Raw genomic sequence first — 24,543 nt, forward strand, 5'->3', positions numbered from 1 at the left:
GTTTACTAGGCTGATGCCAGAGTTGAGGGGGTTGAGCTATGAGGAGAGGCTGAATAAACTAGGCTTGTACTCATTAGAGTTTAGAAGAATGAGGGGAGATCTCATTGAGACGTATAAGATGATGAATGGGATGGATAGGATAGAGGTGGAGAGACTCTTCCCGCTCAGAAAGGACAGTAGGACTAGGGGGCACAGCCTCAAGATAAAGGGGGGGCGGTTTAGAACGGAGTTGAGGAGGAACTTCTTCACTCATTCTCTGCCCGTTGAAGTGATGGAGGCTGCCTCGCCAAATATTTTTAAGACGCAGGTTGATGGGTTTTTGATAAGCGAGGGGATTAAGGGTTATGGGGAGAGGGCGGGAAAGTGGAACTGAGCCACGACAGATCAGCCATGATCTTATTGAATGGAGGGGCAGGCTCGAAGGGCTAGATGGCCTACTCCTGCTCCTATTTCTTACGTTCTTATCTCCAGTAAACAATGAGAAACTAGCTCTAACCACAGATGATCTAAGGTCCAGATTTCCTATTTGCTCCAAGTTTTGATTGCCTACTTTATACACAGTTTATTTAGCTGTTTGCACTTTTTTTCCTGTGTAAAAAATTTAACAAAGAGCAAAATGTTAGAGGGATTTCTCCCACAACATCCTCAAAGAATAAAAAGACTACTGAATCTTACTTTGGACACTTAGCTTCAAACAGATCTACTGTGAACTTACCTGTAACAGCATCAATCCAGTTTTCTAGTGAGTATGGACTACAGCACCAGGCTGTTAGATGGGCTGGCCAGGAAACATTACACAATTTTGTCTGTCTGCTTAATGTTACCTCAGAAATGTATTTAAATTTATAATTTATCAAAAGACACTTTGTAAATGCCTACTTTGACATGTATCCTGGGCCTATACACTTTAAGGTTCTGCCACATAAAAATAGGGAGTCTGTCAATGATTTGTAAGAAACGGTTTTACTTTTAGGTCTCTGTTTTATCATCACACTGAGATCCGAACTTTTCGACGTGTAAGAAGATTCATCACCTTTAATCCTTGCTAGAATCAAAATCTGACTGCAGATGTGGCCTGGTCTCCCAAATTTTATCCCAGGCCATTATTGCAGTCACTCAGATAATGGGTTCCCTGTGTTAGAGACTGAGGATAACCTACCGTCTATGTTGTTCAGGTGAAAAATTGGATAAATGGCCATTATTGATGTGTATCCAGCCCCCATCAACCTGTGTCTTGGTACAGTGGACATGCTACATCACTGGTACCCAACGAAGGTCTTTTGGATAAAATGTTTGGAGAGATGTGCAAAGATATCAGGCATCTCAAACCTGGATAGCTGGGTCATGCGCAGCCAGCTCTGCTTCCAGACGCTTGTGCTTCTTCCTCAAATTCTGTACTCCAGTCAAATCCCGACCATAATCTTCAGAACTAACAAGCAATTTTTTCTCTCTGTTCAAAGAAGAAGGGCATCATTCCCACATCAGCTTTACGTGACACTGGATCTCACTAAATATCAACTAACAAGTACAGGATTCCAGATTCAACTCCCGATTTGAGTAATACCAGGTTCATACCAACACATTCCATTAATTGACTTATTACAATCCTGCAACTTTTATCAGCCAACTTTTCCAAGTGTTCATTTGTTTCTCCCAACTCACTTGATCCAGGATTCCTCATCATCCAAATCACGGAAGAATTGGTGAAGTCTGTGAGATTCATTCAATTTAGCACGGCGAGAGGTAGCCATGTCTTTAATTTTCTGAAACCGGCCATTCACTGCATTACGCTTGTCCTTCACCTGGGTGGTATCAAAGGCATCGCTGGACATAAGACTATCAGCCTGGCCATTCAAGTCTTTCAGGCGGTCCTGATTAAAAAAAAGAGTGGATTAATGAACCAATTTAGAAAAGCATTTCTATAATAAAGAAAGGTCAGAATGAGAACCGTACTTGCCTCAGTTAGATCTTTAATAAAGACAGCATGTGCGCACTCATTTGGATGCACTACTAATGAAAAATTCATAATGAAAAATGCTAAGGCCTTTAAATTCTGGTTATAATTCATCACAAATGCTATATTGGCCATGGAGGCCAATTCATCAGAATATTGGAGGCTGAAATGTCTAAGTTTGGAAGGCAGGTTGCACAGGCTCAGCCTGTATTCATCAGAGTATAGAAAATTTTGGGGTGACCCAATTGTGGTCTTCATGATTAAGAGAGTCAGAGAAACTGTTTCCTTCAGTAGGGATGGGAAGCACAGAACCAGGGGACAAAATTAGAACTAGGCCATTCAAGGATGATGACAGGAAGCATTTCTTCAGAGGCTAGTGGGAATCTGGAATTCTCTTCTTCACAAACAGTTGTGAGAGTCAAATGATAAATTTCAAACCTGAGATGGATAGATTTTTGTTAATCAAGAGTACTAAGAAGTTGAAGAACCAAGGTGGTTGGTGGAGTTAAGATTAAGATCACCCATGATTTAACTGACTAGCAGGATAGAGCGGCACAGTGAGCACTGCTTCCTCCAAGCACCAGGGATCTGGGTTTGGTCACTTGTGTGGAGTTTGCACATTCTCCCCGTGTCTGCATAGGGTCTGGGTGGGATTGTGGTTGATGCACTTGATGGGTTGAATGGCCTCCTTCGGCATTGTAGGATTCTATGATACTGAATTTCTATGATACTATGATCTACGAACAGGTCTGATGGGCTGAATGCCCCCCTCCTGTTCCCATGTTCTTAACTTTGTGAGCAACTGATGGAACGCAGGATTTCATGCCTTTGTTTTTTTAGGAACTTCACTCCCAGAATCTCTCCGAGAAGCATTCTATTCGGGTACGTGAGATGAGATTTCCAGTGCTTTACAAATCTGCTGTTTGAATCCAAACCTCACAAAAGATCCAAGTCTGGTATATTTCATCAGCTCTTTCTCATCCATTCTGTGAAACAGTAATAAGTAAGGTACTCTAAGTCTGAAAGACACTGCTTTTAAGAGGAGGACATTTTTGCAGTGCTATGGGATAAGATTGATTAGATAGCACTTTTAAAGAACCAGTATGAGTACAGTAGGCTGAATGATCTCCTTTGCTATATAGTTCTATGAATTGCAAGCAAATCAATGACTAGATTATTTCATTTCTTTTTATATTTATGCATGATTACAATATAAAACATGCACTGCTGTAACAAGCTTTTCCATCCATTGCAGTAAGTGAGACAAAGGTATACTGCCATAATCCCTGAAGACCAAAAGCCCAAGTGATCTATGAACAGTTTAATTGCTGCGGCTCTTCCCTCAAGGCCAGTCTCCATAACAACACACCTGCTTCTCTCATCTAATAATTAGAGCCTTATAACAAACTCTTCATTACCTCATGAGCATTAATATCTGCTTCAAGAAGTTGATGTTTCTTCAGGAGGTTATTCACAGATGCCAGGTCCTTGCCATAGTCCTCAGATGCCAGTAGAGCTTCCACCTTATAAAAGAAATCAGAATCTGACTTAGTGCCAACAACTTTCAAAAAAAAGAATAAAAATACAAGATGACAGGTACAAGGCTATTACTGACAAGTTCTGACAGAACAGTTGCTTGCTAAAGGCACTGCAAATGTTAAACAAAGATAAATAATCGTGATCATAAAAATTAAGTAGGAGTATACTAACTGCACATGTGGGTAAAGCATTCCTTTGACAACTAACAAAACCCAATTGTATAATGATAATGAAATGATTGGATTTTTTTTTCCTTGTATATTGCAATTTTAAATCAAAATGAATGGCGTATTTAGTGAGGCTGCACTCAAAGCAACTGCCAACTTGACTCAAACACGCGTTGCAGACAGTGCTATAACATTTTACACTGCAATTCTCCAGCACAGGGTTGATTAGCTTCCCCTTCTCTATATTCCACTGTTCCAAGGACTCACAATAACTTTACCTTGCCATGCAAAATATAGAAACTTTCAACTAAGCAATGTACATGTTGCAATAGTATGAGCATTGCAAGTGGATTTTTACTTAGTCCACATCAAGTGTTATGAATATGTTTTTAATATTTAAAAGGGGTAGGAGAAACTTGAATTGAGATTCAGAACACTCACTTCTGCCTCATTTCATCAATCACTTTCACTCCATCATAAGGTCAGAAATGGGGATGCTCGCACAATGTTCAGCACCATTTGCAATGACTCAGATACTGAAGCGTCCACATGCAGAAAGACCTGGACAATATTCAGGCTTGGGCTGGTAGGTGGCAAATAACATTCACATTGGCCTAGCACTTGCACATCTCTAAAGAGAGAATTTAGTCATCTCGCCATAACATTCAATGGCGTTATTATTATTGAATCCCCCTGTGAGTTACCACTGCCCAAAAACTGAACTGGACCAACCATATAAAATACTGCGGCTACCAGAGCAGACCAGAGGCTGGGGATTCTGCAGAGAGGAACTCACCTCCTGGCTGCCCAAAGGCTGTTTGTCATCCTTACATTAGGAGTGTGAGTAAATACTTTGCATTTACCTGGATGACAGCAGTTCCAACAACACAAGTTTGACACCATCCAGAAAAAAAAAGCCCATTTGAGGGGCACCCATCCATCACAACGAACATCTATTCCTCACACCACTGACATACAAGTGGCAGCAGTGCATGCCATCCACAAGGTACATTGCAGCAGCTCACCGAGGCTCCTTCAACAACATCTTCCAAACCCAGAATCTCTACCATCCAGGACAGAGGTAGAAGATGCATGGGAAGAACTCCACCTGCAAAGTTCCCCTCCAAGTCACACATCATCCCGATTTGGAACAATTTCCCAGTTCCTTCACCATCGCTGCATCAAAACCTTGGAATTCCCTTCCTAATGGCACTGTGGATGTTCCTATTACACATGGGCTGCAGCAAGAAGGCAGCTCACCAAATCGCTTTCAACAGTAATTAGGGACAGGAAATAAATGCTGGCCCAGCCTGCAAAGCCCACATTCCAGAAAGATTTTTAAAATGGCACCAAATGGTACTGCATAGTGTGTTATGGGGTCGGGAACAGTAGGTAGATACTTTGCCATCACAGGATTAATGCAAGATCCTGCGTAGAAGTTGTGTTATTCTGATCTACTCGAATACCCACTTGGAGTACTGTGCGCAGTTCTGGTCACCTCACTACAGGAAGGATGTGGAAACTATTGAGAGGGTGCAGAGGAGATTTACAAGAATGTTGCCTGGATTGGGAGGCATGCCTTATGAGGATAGGTTGAGGGAGCTAGGGCTCTTCTCCCCGGAGACGAAGGTTGAGAGGCGACTTGATAGAGGTTTATAAAATGTTGAGAGGAATAGATAGGGTGGATTCTCGGAGGCTATTTCCCAGGGCTGAAATGGTTGCTACAAGAAGACACAGGTTTAAAGGTGCTGGGGAGCAAGTACAGAGGAGATATTAGGGGTAAGTTTTTCACTCAAAGGGTGGTGAGTGAGTGGAATCGGCTGCCGTCGGTGGTGGTAGAGGCGAACTCACTGCGGTCTTTTAAAAGACTTCTGGATGAGTATATGGGATCTAATGGGGGAGTTACAGATAGTTCTATGGCTTGGTAGGTATAGATGTGATGGGTGCAACTTGTGGGCAGAAGGGCCTGTTTGTGCTGTAGTGTTCTACGTTCTAATACTGGAATAATTTCTAAATTGGTCAAGTGTACACTCTATTCTTCAACAGATCATTTTTTGCTTTTGATTTCTCATTCCTGGTCAGGTCTGTAATCTTCTGATTCTTATATAAATATATACATATAGCAAGCAGAATACCACAGTTACAGCAATTAGCAAAATAGCAAAGTCTTTCATCCAGGATGAAAGTCCAGTTCCTTTAAAAATGTGGATAATAGTGTAAATTCACCTACCTCTGACAGCCAGAAGTCAAAGTCTTTGATTCCAGTGTTGAAATTTTGCTGTTTATTGGCCTCTTTCAGTTTTTGACTCTTTTCTGCTGATTTCTTCACTAAATACTCCCATTGGTCAGCCAACGTTCCCAAACGAGCCTACCAGACAGGAAGACATTAACTAAGTCAACCAGAAGGAAATCATGCAAATTAATGAAAACTCAGTTACTAACTGTAAAAGCAACAAGAAGAAAGATGTTAGTGAGCTAAGAGCCTAAGGAGAGAATCAAGACCGTGATAAATCGCTGCAGATTCAAGAGTATATATAGCCTTCTCCAACCTGTCAGGTCTAATAGGCACCTTCATAACCTGACATCAATTTTACTTTGATAATGAGCAGATAATTGACCTCATATACACACACTACCCTATTTTCCTTTCCACCAACATGAATGAAAAAGAAAACAAATAGGTGGAGTGTATACCTGGCAGCAAATATACTTCTGCCAGTTTTAAGCCTTCACCCAAAATGAAAATGACCCCCAAAATACTTCATCAAAATATCTCATTATGATAAGTGGCTTTTGACAAGGTCTCGCATGGGAGACTGATCAAGAAGGCATGGGATTCAGGGCTATCTGGCAAATTAGATCCAAAATTGGCTTAGTGGCAAGAGACAGAGGGTGACGGTTGTGGGTTGTTTTTGTGACTAGAAGCTTGTGCCCAGTGTTGTACCACAGGGACTGATGCTGGGTCCCCTGTTGTACATTAATAATCTCGATGTGACACAAAAATTGGTAGTGGGGTAAATAGCTAGGAAGAAAGCCTTAGGTTACAGGACAATATAAACAGGCTCATCAGATGGGCAAAGCAGTGGCAAATGGAATTTAAACCCAAAAAATATGAGGTGATGTATTCTGGGACAACTAACAAAGCAAAGAAATATGCAACGAACAGCAGATCTAGGAAGTAGAAAACCAGAGGGATCTCGGGGTCCATCTCCAAAGATCCTTGAACGCAGCAGGATAGGTAGATAAGGTGGTTAGGGAGGCATATGTGATACTTGCCTTTATTAGCTGTGCCGTAGGGAGATTATGATGGAGCTGTACAAAATACTTGATAGGCCATAGCTAAAGTACTGTGCGCAGTTTTGGTCACCACACTATAGGAAGGATATGATTACATGAGAAAGAGTGCAAAGGAGATTCGCCAGACTGTTGTTTGGGCTGGAGCATTTTAGTTAAGAAGAGTGGTTAGTTAGACTGGGCTTGTTTTCCTTAGAGCAAGAAGGCTAAGGGGTGACTGGAGTGTACAAAATTATGAAGGACAAAGAAAGGAAAAGACTTGAGGGGTCAATAAGCAGGGAGCATAGATTTAATATCAAGCACAGGAGATCTAGAGGGGTTTTGCAAAAAAAAAATTTTATCCGGAGGGCGTTGGGAATCTGGAACTCTCTCTCTGAAAGGGTGGTAGAGGCAGGAACCACTTGATGAGCACTTGAAGCAACATAGCTTACAAGGTTACACACCAAGTGCTGGAAAATGGGATTAGAATAGATAGGTGTTCGATGGTCGGTGCAGATATGATGGGCCAACCTTTTCTGTGCTGTTCAACTCTATGACTACCTCTGGCCTGTAAAAAAAAAGTGTTCCTCACAGTATGAGTATCGTGTAACTGGACCAGTAATATCAAGGTTTGGACCAATGATCCCTCAGCAGAAGACAAGTTAAATAGCGTACTCCAGCTCCTATGCTCTGAGAATTAAGTTAAGTTCAATGGTCACCTGGACAGCATCTTCACTACCAGCACATGCCCCTCGGTCAATCAGTGATTTTCCCATGTCAATGACCCCACGGATTCGATCGGCATTGGCATGCAGCTCTGCTTCGAATGCTTGGTGTTTCTGGTGTTTGCTCTGTGGAAGAGTAACAATGTTCACTATATTAAAAAAAAGTCAATATTCAAAGATTCTCTGAGGCGTACTGACATGTCAGTAACTAAGTTGTTGAAAGATGCAGCTTTTAAACTGTTGCAAATTGGTCTCAATGAATGTCAAAACCATACCTTCCCTTGCTGCTTTGCAGTTCTTTCACTTTGCAATTACAATGCAGATTATATATTTAGGGTATTAATTCTGAATTATTTTCACAATTCATAATGGTCAAATTATTTTATGCACGTCAGACCAATTGCTGAGATGCTGTTATCAGGTTCTATTCACAACCATTGTCAGAGCCCTACCTGGAAGGCCAGCTAAACTCATCACTGCAAGTCATAAAGCCTCAGAGGGAAATCACAATTAGGAAAGTGGTAAGGGTTAATAACAACAAACATCACACAAGTAACAACCAGACAACCAGCAGCTCCCGGCAACAAGGACGGAGTCAAATGAACAAATGTGTTTAGTGTTAATTTTTAAAAGGAATGCAATACTGCTCTAAAGAAGTCAGGAGAATTACCTGTTATGTCACAGACACCAAAAGATATCAATACTAGAAGCAACATCAATGCTAAAGGTGCATTAACTTAAAAACTCAAAAGGACAGTCAGAAAAAGTACCAAATTAAAAAGGTTATGTTTATAAAACACCATCTAACCAATCCAATAATGCACCTTTATACAGACAAGACCTGGGTTACACAGAAGTCACAAATACTTACCAGCAATTTGGACAGCTAAAAACAGATTAAGAGAGAAGATTAGGTATATCAATACAGAATTGTCAAAATATTATCTCAACTTAAAATTTTTGTTCAAGTAACACGTATGAATCTTTACTGTCTTCTGTTCAAGAGATTTACCTCAGGAGGTGTGGGTCTGAGATCCATACTCAAAGCTGAGTTCTTAAAGTCTTAACTGCACTGACATGGGGATACATCAGGCACATTCCCACAGAGAATGGCAGGAGTTTCTTTTTTTAAATACCACCCCCCCTCTCTCTCAGCAGGGGTCAGCGAATTGCAACTCCCAGGGTTAAGGGGAGAAAGTAACACTTGTTTAAATTTTGCATTTCCCTTTTTACCAGCAATACTCAAGTTCTATACTACCAAATGAATGCACTAAGCTTAATTACCTGAATGTTTGTGGGATCTTTGTAAGATTCATCAGTTGCAGTCTGCAGTTTCTCACTGATCCAGGCCTCGATTTCATCCACATCCCGGCTAAACTGCTGCAGCGTCTGTGATTCTCCGAGTTTAGATCTCTTCTCGATCATCTGAGTTTTTAGGCGGCGCCACCTACCAAGACATTTTAGTGAGAAACAAACTGTGTATAGGTCCACTCAGATGCACACAGCAGACTGTATTTATAAAGGCACAGCTCTTGCATTTCATAAAGTTGGGATTAATCAAACCATGTTGAGAGGGGCTAAGAATGATGATCTGAGGCACAATCAAAACAGGCAAATTGTGAGGAAGCTTTTGAAGGGGAGGGAAGAGAATTACACAGAAGAAAAATTTTAAGGAGAGCTTTTCAAAACGTGGAACTTGGGTAGTTGAGGGCTCTGTATTTGAACGGTGAGGGGCAGGGAGGTTCAAGGCAGCAGCTCACCACCGCTTTCTCAAGGGCAAATAGGGATATGTAATAAATATTGCTTTAGCCAATACACCGACATCCCATAAATTAAATTTTGAAAAAGGGTATTGATGCAAAGCAGGGCAGAGCCACATATCAGAGGCACAAACTGGAACATAGGACTAAAGCAGGTTTGTCATTAGAGGCGAGTTCATAATGAGATGTGTACTCAAGGCCAAGAATTTAAATTAATAAGCTGATGTTAGGGAACTAGCTAAGGTTGGTGAGGACAGGGCGTCAAGTTTTAGTGCAGTTTTGGATGAATTACAATTTATAAAGAGCAGAATTTTGAATTTGGGAAGCTGGCAAGAGCAGTGGAGTGAGAAAAGTCTTCAGACAATTATAGGTAGTGAGACTAGGACAGAAGTAAGCAATGCTCTGTACGTGTAAATCCATGTGTTTGCAGTGGTGTTCAGGATTTGCAGCTTTGTAACAAGACTCGGTGTCGAACAGAATGCTGAAGTTGTGCATCACTAGATGGTGCCGCCAGGCAGAAATACAGAAACAGGGCCCAAAGTGTAAAGATTATGGCAGTGACAGAAAAGGACAGTTACAATCTTATTGATGTTGATTTGATGGAACTTGGTGCTTTTCCAGGACTTGACACTGGCTGAGCAGTCAGAAGAGAGCTGGGCAGTAGAGATAGAAAATGATATCATAGAAGGACAGCAAGGAAAAGAAAGCCACTCGACTCATTTCAGGCTTGAAAGGCTCGTTATGAAGAAAGGTTGAACAGGTTGGGCCAATATCCATTGCCGCTTGTAAGAATGCAAGGTGATCATATCAAAATGTATAAGACTCAGAACTTGATGAGATGGACATTTCCTTTTTGTGAAAACTAGAACCTGGTGATACAGTTTAAGAATAAAACGTCTCTCATTTAAGACTGAAATTAGAAGGATTTTTTTTTCCTCTGACAGTTGTTAATCTGTGGAATTCTCTTTCCCAGAGAGCAGTAGAGGCTGGGTCAGAATTAGATTTCTGACAGACAAGGGAGTCTCAAAGAAGTTATAGGAGGGGCAGACAGGAAGGAGGAGCCGAGACCATAATCAGATCAGTTATGATCTTTTAGAATAGCAGTGCAGGTTCCGAAGTCCTATATTCCAACAAATGAAGATTTTAAGCACACCATGGGGAGTGAGGTAGGGGAAACAGGAAGAAACAATTATAGAATAAGATGTTCTGATTTTGCTGGGAAATATGCAGCCAAGCTACTGGCTGACCAGGTCAAACTTCATATATGCTTTCTGTCATTGAAGGAGAGACACCACTCAACTTTATTACAAATAGAAACCTATTTTCTTCTCTGTGGTGGTTTCATCACTCTGAGCTTATGATTCAGCAATATAGGTCCACTGATTACTCGCCCCAAGAACACCAATTACTTTATGATCCTAGACCAGAGCCCTAAATTTTGGCAAGGTTTGAGGGGGCAGGGGGGCCAGCAAGTAGACAAAAGCTTACAATTGTGGCTATGTACTAACAGACTAAAGCCACAATATTCCATGGTTTTTAAACAAACCTAAAATAATTTTTACCATATAAGTCAGAAAATGAAAAATCTACAATTTTTTAAATTAATATTCAGAACTAACCTGAGGTACATATGAATTAACACAAACATAGTCCAACATACCACACTGCACTATAAAAGGCAGATGCAAAAAAAGACATCCCACTGATTACTCTGTAACCCTGGACAGAATTTCATCATTTTTGATCAAGTATCAAATCAGGCTATAAAAGTGGACGGTAACCCACCAGCTCTTGCCACCATATTTTTGGCTCTCTGGTCCTGCTGCTACGAGTAGAGATTTGGCTGTGTGCCTTATTCTCCATTTGCACCAACAGCAGTGATGGATGCACGACATTGGAGAATTCTGGCTGTAAGCCAGAAACTGAAGGAGGCAGGTCTCAGTATTTTAAAAGGGTCCCCCACTCTGAATTAAAGATAATAGAAAGAAAATTCCCTCTGGATTTCTGGCACTTCCTCAGGGCAATGTCAGGGTACTGCCTGGGCCTGCCTCGTCTCCCAGCGGGCTATACTTATCTGTGCATCCCAACAGGTTCTGTTCTTTAGCTCAAGCACATGTAAGTTGCACTGTCGTGATGTCATGGGACAGGGTGGGGAAGACGATATAGCAGGGAGGCCCACTAATTAGATTTGTTTTATAATGGCATTAGCCAGTGGCAGGGGCAAATCAAGCAGGGAAATTCTGCTGGTGTAAAAGCTGGCTTGGATCTCCAACTCAATTCTCTGCCACCAACCCATCCTGTCATCCCTGCCTGCCAAAATCAGGGATAAAAAAACCCCATTCTGTCCTCCTCAAGGGGTTTCAAACCGTCACTTTCACAGATCTAGGCCGGGATTCAAGCAGCACAGTAGGCCAGGAGACATCAGCAAGTGACCGTTTTGTGGGAGTCATGCTGGGTGCCTGGGCCTTCGCGGGCCCCTTGGGTGGTGCCAGCAACCAGGAGGCCGGTAATGGGGGCCCTCTGCGCACGTGCTGATCTCCACGCTGACAGATCGACGCATGTGCAGTGGCCCACTCAGGAATAGGTCGTGCTCCCTGCTTTCCAGCATGAATCCTACTGAGGCACTCTGAACATTGGACATTCAACCTGGTAATTATGTTAAAACAAAACCCAGCAGAAAATAATCCCGTTTTCCCACACGTTGGGAATTTAAGATTTTTTTAAAAGGAGAATCCTGGCTGGAGTCTCTGAATTCCCTCCAAACATTGCTCCAACTTGGGCTGCCTCAATGACTGCTCATCTCCCAGTGCTTTAAATTTCTTTTTCTGAGACTGCATTCCACTGACTGCCTAGAACTGTAACCCTAACAATGACTCATGGGCACAACTGAAGTGTTTCAGCCTTGCCAAGCTAAACACCACTACTTCTAAGGTTTCTTCTTTGCCCTAAGTGTCTGCAGCGCAGAATAAACAACCTTCCACTGCCTGTTCAGCTCTCCAGGGCTTCTCTGCAGCCCTACTTGTATTGGATCAGCACACAGCATCTCTTTTGTTTCCTTCAGCTTATCTTTTTTGCTCCTGTGATCGGTTTGGCCTTGGTAGCTCCTTCCCTGGCGATCCTCCCTTTTGTCTCATGACTCTTCTTTTTAATGGTGCTATATTGGGTGCTGTGATTGTTGCTTTCATGCTGCAACTGTACTCATGTCCCAGAGGGTCAAGCCCATTAACCGCAAACTAAAAATTAAATAAAGTATGCATAGCCTGTCACCCTGCTGCACTCAGTGCACGCAGGGAACTCTCTGGGCCTGCCAGGAAGTGAAGTCTGGAACAAAGCAAGTTCACATTTAAAAAACTTTATCTAAATAGTCTGTTTAAGTCAAATCACTTGTGCTACTAGTAAATACTCACCTGTCCAATACCTCATTGCGACGATTTGAAATATCATCCTTTGCATAATGTTCAGAGCCAATCAACTGATCAGCAAAGGCCTGTAATGCTGCAATTTTCTCTTCCTGTTTATAAAAATAAAAGAATAAAATAAAATTAACCTAATTCCTGATGGAGCTTTTCACATCCACATTCTCTTGACTCATAGAATTACATTATAATCGCTTCATGTGGCCATGTGTTACGTTAGGTTACCACAACATAATAATCTGATACTTTATTTGCATTCTGTACTGGAGCCATTTACAGAATTAAATCTAAATGGGTTGCAATTTATATTTTCTGGTAATTAATAAGAACTTTACTTTCAATTCTTGACCATGTGGATTCAAACTGAAGTCCTTGACCATTTCAGTTGAGAATCTAGCCTAGGCACCATGGGTATATTTCTACTTACATTTCTTATTTAAAATCATTTACTGTGTTCGACTGCTGAAGGCTTGAGAAAGGCTGTTGTCATATTGATAGATAAATCCTACATCAGTATAGTTAGATTTACTGGTATTTACAGCTTGAAATATCACCAAACATACAGGAAAGTTGATTTAAAAAACTTTACTTGCAGAGCACAAGGCTTCACAGTACATATCTAAAATAGGCCCATCGATAAGCAGCTCAAATGGTCATCATCTCCTGAGCAAGGATTAATTGTTATGTCTAACCTCAGCCACTATGTGGCACTGCAGTGATGAAGTAGTGTTTCTGCATACCATCAAAATGGCTGAAATTGCTCATTACAGATAGAAAACAGTTTCAATCTTTCTAGAAGCTCAGTAAAAATGGTTCAGTTACAAGAACCAAAATTACACCAAAACAGAACTAAAAACAGAAAACAACTTAAATTTCTCATGTCTTTATACAATTACTCAGTTTTCACTAATCATGTCATTGCACACCTAAATTATCTTCCTTGCCTGAGGGCTCTTCACATTCAAACTCTTATTGTCACTGCTCCTAATTCCTGCTTAGGATCTCTTCCCTCCTTGTGGAGCAACTTTGGACATTTCATGATGTTAAAAAGTGTTACACAAGTGCAAATAGTTATATTGTCCAGATCTGTGAAAGTCATCATCCTGAAGTTTTTCTCACTACAGTTGCTGTCTGTTCTGCTGGCTATTTCCAGCATTTACAGAAATTTGCATTTGTTTACTGGTAAATTGTCTCGTCAAATGGGATAAATATAGGTCACAAGGATAAATAGGTACAAGTAAAATAAATAAAGTTTATTTATTAGTCACAAGACAGACGTACATCAACACTGCAATGAAACTACTGTGAAATGCCCCTAGTCACCACACTCTGGCACCTGTTCGGGCCAATGCACCCAACCAGCACATCTTACAGACTGTGGGCAGAAACCCACGCAGACACAAGGAAAACTCCACTTAGTGACTCAAGCCAGGAATCAAACCCAGGTCCCTGGCACTGTGAGGCAGCAGTGCTAACCACCGTGCCACCCTGCCACATTTTGGGTCAACTTAAGTGCATAATTTGTAACATGCTAAAACCACTGCCAAATCACTCCCAAGTCTGACTCTATCACATATTCAAGTTTTTGATTTGAGACTTCAGTCTCAAAAATTCCACACTCGAGTCACCGGTGAACATAGATGTTACTAATGTTGTTGTTTATTGCAAGAGAAATGAAATATAAAAAGGTAGGGATGGTTTTCTACAGGGGTGTTTGTGAATCACATATAGAGCACTGTAGTTATGGCATCCTTAATTCAAGAAAGGATACAAATACAAATATTTGAAGCAGTTCACAGAAGATTCACTCAACTGATTCCTGGAATGATAGTGTTATCCTATGTGGAAAGGTTGGACAGATTGGGCCTGTATCCATTAGAGTTTAGAAAAATGAGAAGTGATCTTATTGAAATATAAAAGATATTGTGAGGGGACTTGACAGGGTAAATGTGGAGAGGCTGTTTTCACTTCAGGGAAAGACTAGAACTAGGGGACACTGATTAGAAATTAGGGGTCTCCTATTTAAGGCAATAAGGAAGATTTTTTTTAAAAATCAGACAGTCAGGAATCTGTGGACTCTTCCCCAGAGAGTGGTGGAGGTGGCGAACCCATTTTTAAGACTGAACTAGATGAACTTTTGATTGACAAAGGAATCAGAGACTGGGGGTAGGGGAAAAAAAAAACTAGCATTGAGGCCACAATCAGATCAGCCACGATCTTGAATGGTACAGCAAACTCAAGGGGTCGAATGACCTATTCCTGCTCCTAATGCAAAAATTTGCATGTAGGCTTGCAATTTTCAGGTCAGATAGAATCTTGCCTTTGATTAGTCATCTTCTTCAATGCACTAGCAAATGAAGAGAATCTATAACAATGCAAATCACACACGTACTCAGATTACGGTTGAATTCCTCAAACAGCTGTTTCTCCTTCCTTTCTATGCATCAAGAATAACACTTGACCCATTCTCAGAAGTTAATATCACTGGCTAATGTGCCTTGCCGTAACCTACGGTAATGATAAAGGAGTCTAAATAATTATATATAATGTATATATATAAAAGTCAAATATTTGCAAATTAATTAGATAATCAGCCATTTATAAACAGGTCTCTTTCAGTACATTACCTGGACTGTAATAGCTTTATCAAAATCTTCATGTTTCTTGATGAGAGCCTCCACACTGTCCAGGGAATCACCTTTGTCATCACTGGCCAGAAATGCTTCACGCGCTGCCATCCAGTTCTCAGCCTGCTCGCAGTCACGGTTAAACAACTACAAAAAGAATCAAAATATCTCACACTAGAATTGGTTTAAGAAAGTATAGATGCACCCAATTCCTACAATCCCACCAGGAAGTCTCACTCTAAAGGGAACACGGGTAACATACAGGGCTACAACATAGTGACACCAATTCCCTGACCCACGACTAGTGAATTAACGGCTTGGAATGCAAGGCTGGTGAATATACCTAAGAAATATTGGAATGTCACAAGATATAAATTCACAATTGTTTTTGTCAAGCTCTTACACCTGACCATCTTAAAACTCACAGCAACTAGTTGCTGAGAATGCAGGTCAGAATCTGCTTCCAAGTACACTTTGTATACAATGGGCAAAATGTTATGGCTCACTTGCAGTGGGGACAGGACTGAAAAATACCATTCAAAAGTCCATTGACATGGCAAAATAGGAAAATCCTGCCAGCAAAATTTAGCCCAATGCATCAGTAACAGCATTTTAGCATGTTTTACGAAAAACTCACTCGCTTCTGAGCATTTACAAAACTTCCTGTGCAATCTGGTGACAGTAATAATAGGCAACTGCAGAATAATGGTGAACTTTAGGTGCAACATTGTACCAAATGAAGTAGGAAAGCTTAAACCGCAAGTACTACTGCAAGACAAGTAGACACTATAAAAGTTTTAAATTCCCAGGACTACATGAGGAAATAAGTGGGTCAGTAAACAGTGTATACAAATTTCAAAATTGGGAAACGGAGAAAAGAACAGTTTTTTTGCAGCTAGTTATAATAATCTGACTTTTTTTGACTATAAATTGTACTTTTAAGTCAGAGGGCTGTGGAAGTTCAGTCATTGAGTATATGTTTAAAAGGAGAGATTGACAGATGATAAAAAGGGACATGGGGATAGTATGAGGGAAAAGGCATTGAGGTGGATGTTCAGCCACGATCACACAATGATGGAGCAGACTCAAATGGGCTGAATAGCCTACTCCAGCTCCAATGCATTGTACTGTTTGAACAATGTAGTGAAAGCTCATTCATCTGAAACTTTCAAAAGGAGAATTATGTCAAGAAGGAGAAATTTAAAGGACTAATGAGGACAGAACATGGGAGTGGAATTATAATAGTTCTTTCAAAGAACTGGCTCAGGCCCAGTGAGCCGAACTGTTTCCCTTTTCTGCTGTTTTATTCCAGAATGAGACTTCCTCATGGAGAGTGGAGTGGACTTCCAAGATTTTAAAGTTATTCAAACATGGTGAATAGCAGGTTTCCAAACAAAGATCAAACAGCTGCCTCTTATCTTTGTGGTTAACTTTCTTTTCTCTGCTTCTCAGTTAAACATCCAAGCTATAGTTTAGATTCCACTTTTTATTCACCACTGCTTCATCAGAGCTGCTAACTGTCGTTGCTCCTCACAACGTATCAGTTAGAAACAAAACAAACCGATAACATTTTCAAAGGACGACAGCAGTGGCACCTCTAGGTTGCTGACATCACAAGTGTAACGTTCTGCAACTCAATACACGATAGCATATCACAATCTATTCCAAGCGCAGTGAAGTAACACTTATCTGCTACTGCTGATACTGCAAAAGGCTTGAAATATTTGTCATTTCTCAGGCAAGAAACTGGCTCCGTCTCTACATATGATGCAGTATTACCCATTTAGTGCCTCCATCCATGATGATGGATTTCTACTCAATGGTCTCCTATAGTGATAAGAAGATTTACAATCAAGTGGTTGAAACCTTCTTTTAGAACTCAGGTGGGCAAACAGTCCCCAGAAATATTAACATTTGCTGGTCTCTCTCACAACAAATGTTTGAAAACCACTGATCTTAAATAAAATTGGGACAAGAAGGTTTATTTCTCTGGCAAAAATCAATATGCCCGGGAGGAGTTTTAACTGGGATTCAGCCCCAGTATCAAACACCTCCCCTGGATTTAACATACAATCAGATCAGCAGTATGCTTAGGAAATGCTGGAAATACCCGATGAAATGTTAACTCTTTTGCTTTCTCGCTAACCCAGCAAGTATTTCTAGCATTTGATTTTTATTTCAGATACCCAGCATCTGCAATATTTTATTTCTATGGCTGTTTTTGGAACTGTAAGTTAAACTACCTGTAAGTTTGGTCTCTCATTACCTGCAGCTCCAGACATTGATCCAACATCATTCTGCGCTGAATCCAAGCTTTCTCTAGATCGGCACGTTCACGTTCCAGGATATCCAGCTTCTCCCTGATTTCTGGGCATGCGTAGTGCCCACGAGCAAGTAGCTGGTGTCCAAACTGCTCAAAAGCCTGGAAAGTGCCAGCCCTGGCATCAATTTCAGTACGATGCTCCTACACAAAGGGGGGGGAGACGAAACAAAGTTAAGGAAAAGATAAAATAAACATTACTTTAAAAATACCTGTGTAAGATTATTGCTTTAAAGTAGACAACTAGACATAGGATGCAAGACTAGGCGGAGAAGTGGCAGATGGACTTCAACCCAGGTGTGCGTGTGGTGATTAATTTTGGCAGGTCAAATAAGATGACGGAATATAATATTAAGGGCAAGACTCTTGGCAGTGTGGAAGATCAGAAGGATCTTGAGGTCTGGATTCATAAGATTCTCAAATCAGCTTTGCAGGTAGAGGATGTGGTTAAGAAGGTGTGTGGTGTACTGGCCTTCATCAATCGAGGAATTGAGTTTAGGAGTCAGGAGATAATGCTGCAGCCTGGTCAGACCCCACTTGGAGTACTGGTGTTCAATTCTGGTCACCTCATTACAGGAAGGATGTGGAAGCTATAAAAAAGGGTGCAGGAGATTCACAAGGATGTTGCCTGGATTAGGTGGCATGCCTTATGAGGATAGGTTGAGAGAGCTCGGTCTTTTCTCCTTAGAGAGACAAAGGATAAGAGGTGACCTGATAGAGGTGTATAAGATCTTGAGAGGTATTGATCGAGTGAATTCTCAGAGGCTTTTTCCCAGGGCTGAAATAGCTGCCACAAGAGGGCACAGGTTTAGGGTGCTGGGGAGTAGGTACAAAAGAGATGTCGGGGTAAGTTTTTCATTCAGAGGGTGATGGGTGTGTGGAATCAGCTGCCTGCAGTGGTGGTGGAGGCAGATACGATAGGATCTTTTAAGAGACTTTTGGATAAGTTTATGGGACTTATTAAGATAGAGGGTTATAGGTAAGCCTAGTAGATAGGGATATGTTCGATGCAACTTGTGGGCCGAAGCGCCTGTTTGTGCTGTAGTTTTTCTATATTTCCTATGTTCTAGAGCTTCTCCAATTCACCATTTGTGCTGAACGCCAGGGGCACACATCTCTAGCCAGTGATTTTCCATCCATTAAAATTAACAAAAAAAAAGGAGCACGTGGTTCCAGCATCAAACAGGAACAATAAAATGGAACACTGATCCTTCCTTTGTGATCTTCAAGAGGTAAAGACTACAAATTGAAGCAACACTGACATCACAGTCTCAGATACAAGGTAGGCCACTTAGGATAGAGATGAAGAGAATTATTTTCACTCGGTGGGCAGCATTCTATACCACAGGGGGCTACAGAGGCCAGATCAGTGAATATATTTAAGGGGGAAATAGATAGATTCTAGGCTCTACATGTGCCAAGGGGTATGAGGAGAGCACTGCAACATGGTGTTGAGATGGAGGATCACGTTGAATGGCGGAGCAGGCTCCAAAGGACAAATAGTCTATTTCTGCTCCTAGGAGCATAGACACTTGAAGCAGGATGTTTCTATTTTTCCTCGCAGGAACGGATTGCAGAATTCACCAATGCCAACTTCAATATCACATGCATGAATGCAGAAGATAAACTTCATCCATCAGTAAAAATGAGCCAAGAGTTGGAGCAAAGTCTCATGAAGTTGAAATGACAGGCTAAGAGGGTTTCAGACACATCAGTAAAATGGTAACAGCTCAGCTAGTTTCTAATGTGTCTATTTATACAGGAATTCACGGTGACTATCTCACAAGTAAACAAGACACCTGGGCAGTTGGTAGATCACATTTTTAACTGGAACTAGTACCTAACAGTTAAGAGCCATTTCCAAAGTTTGATTAAAACTCTTATGATGTGCTACATCACCATTAACAGCATTTATGGCTCTGTTGACAGATGTGGATCTAAAAACATTTCTCCACAAGGAAAAGGAGAATAAAAACATTCCCAATAATCTTAAGTCACAACTTTGGAAAAATACAATATTGTCATTACCTGGTGTCTCTCTAATAAGGCCTCGGCTCCAGTCACATCCTTGGCCAGTTCGTCTGAAGACACTAATCCTCGGATTCCATTTATCCAGGACATAAGGTCCCTGTGAAAATAATAAAAGGGTGGATCAGCCACATTACTTTCAGTCCTAGAAATGTGACTGTTTGAAATTCAGCTATTTACAGCAATCTGTTCTGGTAATCTGTATAAACGTGGGCCAGTTAAACGCCAAGAACTATGGGGTTTCTAAGATTTAGCACTGTTGATCTACACCAGAGCTTTCTGGGCTTGGGCAACATGGACTGTGCACCCCTATATGGAGTGAGTGAGTTTGCATTCCATGTTATGTAAGGAACTTGATTAATTTTTTGTTTCATTAAGACTCCCAAACTTGATTTTGCCTGTCAGGCATCCAGATGAACCATGAACATGTATCCACATTTCAACTGTTTTAAAAATTGCAACTGTTCTTTGATCATCATACATTGACATACAGTATTTCTGATCATTTGGGCTGTGGATATCAGCAAATCAGACTCTTGAACAATGGTAACCATGTCTAAGTAGTGGTAGCTACGTTAGTGTAAATTTCCATGCTTGCCTTTTGGGTCTGACTGGAGGGTTTCATTAGAACTGTAGAGAAAATTAGTTTCAATCTTCACTGCTCTTTCAATAAAGATAGAAACTGCTGGAAGTACAGAAAATTTCCAGCTGCATTTAGAAAAGGAAGGATTGGATACTGAACCTTTCTATACCAAAAAATGTTAACCCACTTATTCTTTTTTCATTTCAGATTTCCACCACCTGCACTTTTTCTCCATTACTTCCCCATATTCTTAAGTCAGGGGGCCAAAAACAAAAAAATTCTTAAAAAGGATATGTATCTGTTTTCAGTAATGTTGATAAGAGTTTTTCTTACCAGCAGTATGGGTACATGCCCCTCCATGAAAAGACAAAATATCAAGAAAGGCTCACATCTAAATTCCGAGTGCAAAGTTATGCACTGGGAGCGAAAATGAAAAAACAGTACATAGTACTGTTCATGTTAAAACCAGTGTAGTAAGTTTCAACAGTTGTAGGCCATGAGACATCATAGTTATTACAGAATCACTAGAATGCAGAAGGAAGCCATTTGGCCCATTAAGCCTCCACTGACAATACTTCCACACTGGCCCTATTTCCGTAACCCTAAATATTTACTCTGCTAGTCCCCCTGACACTATGGGGCAATTCATCATGGCCAATCCACCTAACCTGCACAGCTTTGGAGTGAGAAAGGAAATCGGAGCATCTAGAGGAAACCCACGCAGACATGGGAGAATGTGTAAACTCTACACAGAATTACCTGAAGCCAGAACTGAACCTGGGTCCCTGGTGCTGTGAGGCAGCAGTGCTAACCACTGTATCACTGTGCCACCCAATACATATTATTATGGGATGTTAAATCTATGCAAGCAAAAATCAGAAGCAGGCAAATTCTTGTATGAAATCTGACTTTAAATGCTCAAAAAGGGAGAAAGCAATAATTTCTGATTCGTCCCATTCCGGTTTTTAAAAAAATGCCACATTTTGTGACTTTGAGACTCGGACACCATTTGGCTTTACGTCCCTCCTTGAACATCAGGTTTAAAAAAAGAGGAATTAACCAAATCCCAGCATACTATTGTTTTTGATGAAAGTCACAGAATTTTGGACTGGTTTAGTGGTCAATCTTGCCAGACGCTACCCCCAGAACATTGCAATTTGGCTACTGCTCTTTCAGGTACTTCATCACTTCACTCAAGATATTTGTCCACTGATGACCAAGTAAAATAACCTTTAATCCACATATTATGGATAAAGATAACAGTGCCCCAAGTCCAAGGTCAACCATGATCATACTGAATGGTGAAGCAGTTCTATATCTTGTATTGTGTTACCTGAAGTCACTTAGGAAACGCTGTAGATCATGAGAGTCATTCAATTTTCCTTTACGCTGGTCAGCACGCTTTCCCAGGCTGTCCCATGCCTGATTCAATTCTGTGCATTTTTCTTGAACATCCTCAACTGATTCAGGATGAGACTGAATCAGTCGGTTTGCAGTCTCACCCAGAGAATTCACCTACATTCAACAATTAAAACTTATAATGAGGCAACATACTGCACTAAAAAATACATTAGCAGATTTAGAACGGACAATACATTGGGCTATATTTTCTGTTCCTGTATGAATAATTCACTAAATTCCTCTGCATCTAATAAAAGGAGAAATTCTTCTGGGCTAATGCCAGAATTAAAAGTGATCAAAAATAAATTTAGTACTAGTGTAAAGAGTTCACAGAATCCCTACAGTGCTGAAGAGGCCATTCAGTCATCAAGTCTGCGGTGACTGACATCACCAAGGTGCTCTCCCCCGCCCTATCCCTGTAATCCCATGGCTAATCCATCTAGTTTTGATAAATTAAGGGACAATTTAGCATGGCCAATTCACCTACTCTGCACATCTTTGGACTATAGGAGGAAATCTATGCAGACAAGGAGAACATGCCAACTCCATATAGACAGTCGTCCAATGAACCCAGATCCCTAGAACTAAGGCAGTAGTGCTAACCACTGTTAGCCCTGGAAAGGGTGGATAACATATCCTGTTAATATTCTGTTCTTTGAGTATCGTCTTGTTGATCCACAATTTGTGGCATTACCTTTAAAATAATAAGGCAATTATACAATAGGGTTTCATATTGGATTTCTGCCCATTTGGAACAGGTTTTATTTTCTGCCCTCACACAATTTCATGAGAATTGCAGTTCTGTATTTGTAGATATACTATCTCCATTTGAATGGGCGATTCCCAAAAACATGAGGGGAGGTGGGAGAACACGTTCCAAAGCACTAAAATGTTGGAAATAATAATTTATTCATGTGATTTTGAAAGTTTTAACTTTACAACAGCCAGACATCTTCAAAAGATGTACACAGTTATCAATAGCTTGGTTAAGTGCATCCTAAAGGATCAGGTAATCATCAAATTTGTTTTGCCAAATTGATGGTTGCTATTTTGGGAATGACAGAACAAAGCCATTTCTAACAAGATTCCAGACAGTTTATACTGCATCCAGACTAGAAACATAGCTCACTTTATCTCCCAGAGCAGCAAGATCCCGTTCAAATCCCTCGTGTTTACGCTGCAGAGCCTGGACACTTGCTAGGTCGTGTCCATAATTATCAGTGTTGAGAGCTTGATTTTTCTCTTCAATCCATTCCTTGGTTTCATCAGCATCTCTGTATGATAGAGAACCAAAATGGGGATATAAACATTCTGAAAGCTACCATCGTCGGCCATTTTCTTGCATAGCTTTCCTAGCCACGTTGGCCCTCCAAAACCTATTTTCTAAACATAGATATTTTTGCAGTTAAGCAAGATTGTGTTCCAGCACATTGCTCCATCTCCTGTCCAGAAGAATCAACAGAGCAAACTTTACTATGCCAAAATGTCAGTTACTTACCTGTGGAATCTCTGCACTTCATGTGCGCTACCCAAGATATGGCTACGTTCCTCAGCCAGCTGTTGCAGTGACTTCCAGTGTTCATTCAGTTCCTGACAAAAAGTAGAAAAATACAGCTAATCCTGCCCGAAACACAGACATCACTGCAGATTTAAATCCTTTCACTCTACTTAACATAGATGCAGAGTTTGGTCTCTTCATTAAAATTTCATGTCCAAAGAATCTTTCTCTTCACATCAACATGTCAGCCTTAAACAGATGTCTGTGATGTGATATGAATGTGCAAATTTCAAAAGTACATCATAATTGCACAGAGAGTATTGCTCAACATAACAGCAAACCTGACCTAGGATCCCTCCCAACTTCAGTTAAAATGTCTCAGTCCACCAAGTAGCAAAGATGTCTATAGTCCAATGCTCATTTTTAAACAGGACTTGGCACTTTTTGTTCAGCATATTCGGCCCATCTGATCAGGTATAGTTGGTAGCTGTCAGTCCTCATCGCACCAAGCTCTCTCACATCCACTCAAGTGATCTTCTCTATTGCTGTCCTTACCTATGTAACATTTCTCATATAAATCTATATTGCCTTTGGTATTATTCTCTGCTTTGACAGTCAGTCAAAAGGTCACAAAGTTTACTTTGCACTTCTGTATCCAATGACTTTTCTGTGAATGTATATTCTACTCTTGCGTAACTTTACAAGATAAATACATACAGATACACAAAAAGCACATTCAATATTTAAAGGGTTAACTTATGATGCTAAGACAGGCTTTTACAATTATTCACAGTTAGCTCAGTTACTATTGGCATATACTTGGAAGCTTTTATAAATGCGACAGGTTTATTTTGCAACACAGAAGCATGAGGTGCAGGGAAGGGGAAGAATGTACTGTAGTTGGGCCATGGGTGAAAATAACCACAATTATAGTACAAATGACAGTGCACTGCAGTGAATGAGCGAAATGCAGCCACGAAACAGTGAGGAGCTCATCACTGCATGAGACACAGAGGCAATGACAGAAAGGAGTGGATCCATCAGTTCTTACCTTGATGGCATTAAAGCTAGCCACCGTATGTGTTGCCATCCGCACAGTCTAAACCGCAACCATGAATCACAGCAGTGGAAAACCAAACCAGTCACGATCCATCAGTTAGTGAAGAGAAATGTTAAAGTTAGAAATATGCCCACTCAGAACTAACAGAACATGGCATGCAAGAGCTCATCATCAATAGAAAATCATTAACTG

At 40.8% G+C, this 24,543-nt stretch overlaps 1 protein-coding gene across 9 annotated transcripts in view; it reads right to left on the bottom strand.

The window, feature by feature from the left end:
* Positions 1-24,543, bottom strand: part of sptan1 (spectrin alpha, non-erythrocytic 1) — a 110,935-nt gene that overhangs the window by 27,711 nt on the left and 58,681 nt on the right. For 6 of the 9 annotated variants that reach the window (XM_080212385.1, XM_080212391.1, XM_080212387.1 and 3 more), the window contains 15 exons: positions 24,343-24,390; positions 23,292-23,383; positions 22,923-23,067; positions 21,726-21,907; positions 19,810-19,909; positions 17,728-17,925; positions 15,462-15,608; positions 12,826-12,929; positions 8,943-9,105; positions 8,530-8,544; positions 7,653-7,784; positions 5,891-6,028; positions 3,373-3,477; positions 1,663-1,871; positions 1,330-1,450 (listed from right to left, as the gene is read on the bottom strand). In XM_080212385.1, the coding sequence (XP_080068511.1) occupies positions 1,330-1,450; positions 1,663-1,871; positions 3,373-3,477; positions 5,891-6,028; positions 7,653-7,784; positions 8,530-8,544; positions 8,943-9,105; positions 12,826-12,929; positions 15,462-15,608; positions 17,728-17,925; positions 19,810-19,909; positions 21,726-21,907; positions 22,923-23,067; positions 23,292-23,383; positions 24,343-24,390 (1,899 nt within the window). The remainder of the gene's footprint in view (positions 1-1,329; positions 1,451-1,662; positions 1,872-3,372; positions 3,478-5,890; positions 6,029-7,652; positions 7,785-8,529; positions 8,545-8,942; positions 9,106-12,825; positions 12,930-15,461; positions 15,609-17,727; positions 17,926-19,809; positions 19,910-21,725; positions 21,908-22,922; positions 23,068-23,291; positions 23,384-24,342; positions 24,391-24,543) is intronic. The other 3 variants (XM_080212393.1, XM_080212388.1, XM_080212390.1) reach the window with 1 other exon arrangement.

The sequence above is a fragment of the Carcharhinus amblyrhynchos genome, chromosome 25 (assembly GCF_965287045.1).
Source record: "Carcharhinus amblyrhynchos chromosome 25, sCarAmb.v2.hapA, whole genome shotgun sequence".
Lineage (NCBI taxonomy): Eukaryota > Metazoa > Chordata > Chondrichthyes > Carcharhiniformes > Carcharhinidae > Carcharhinus > Carcharhinus amblyrhynchos.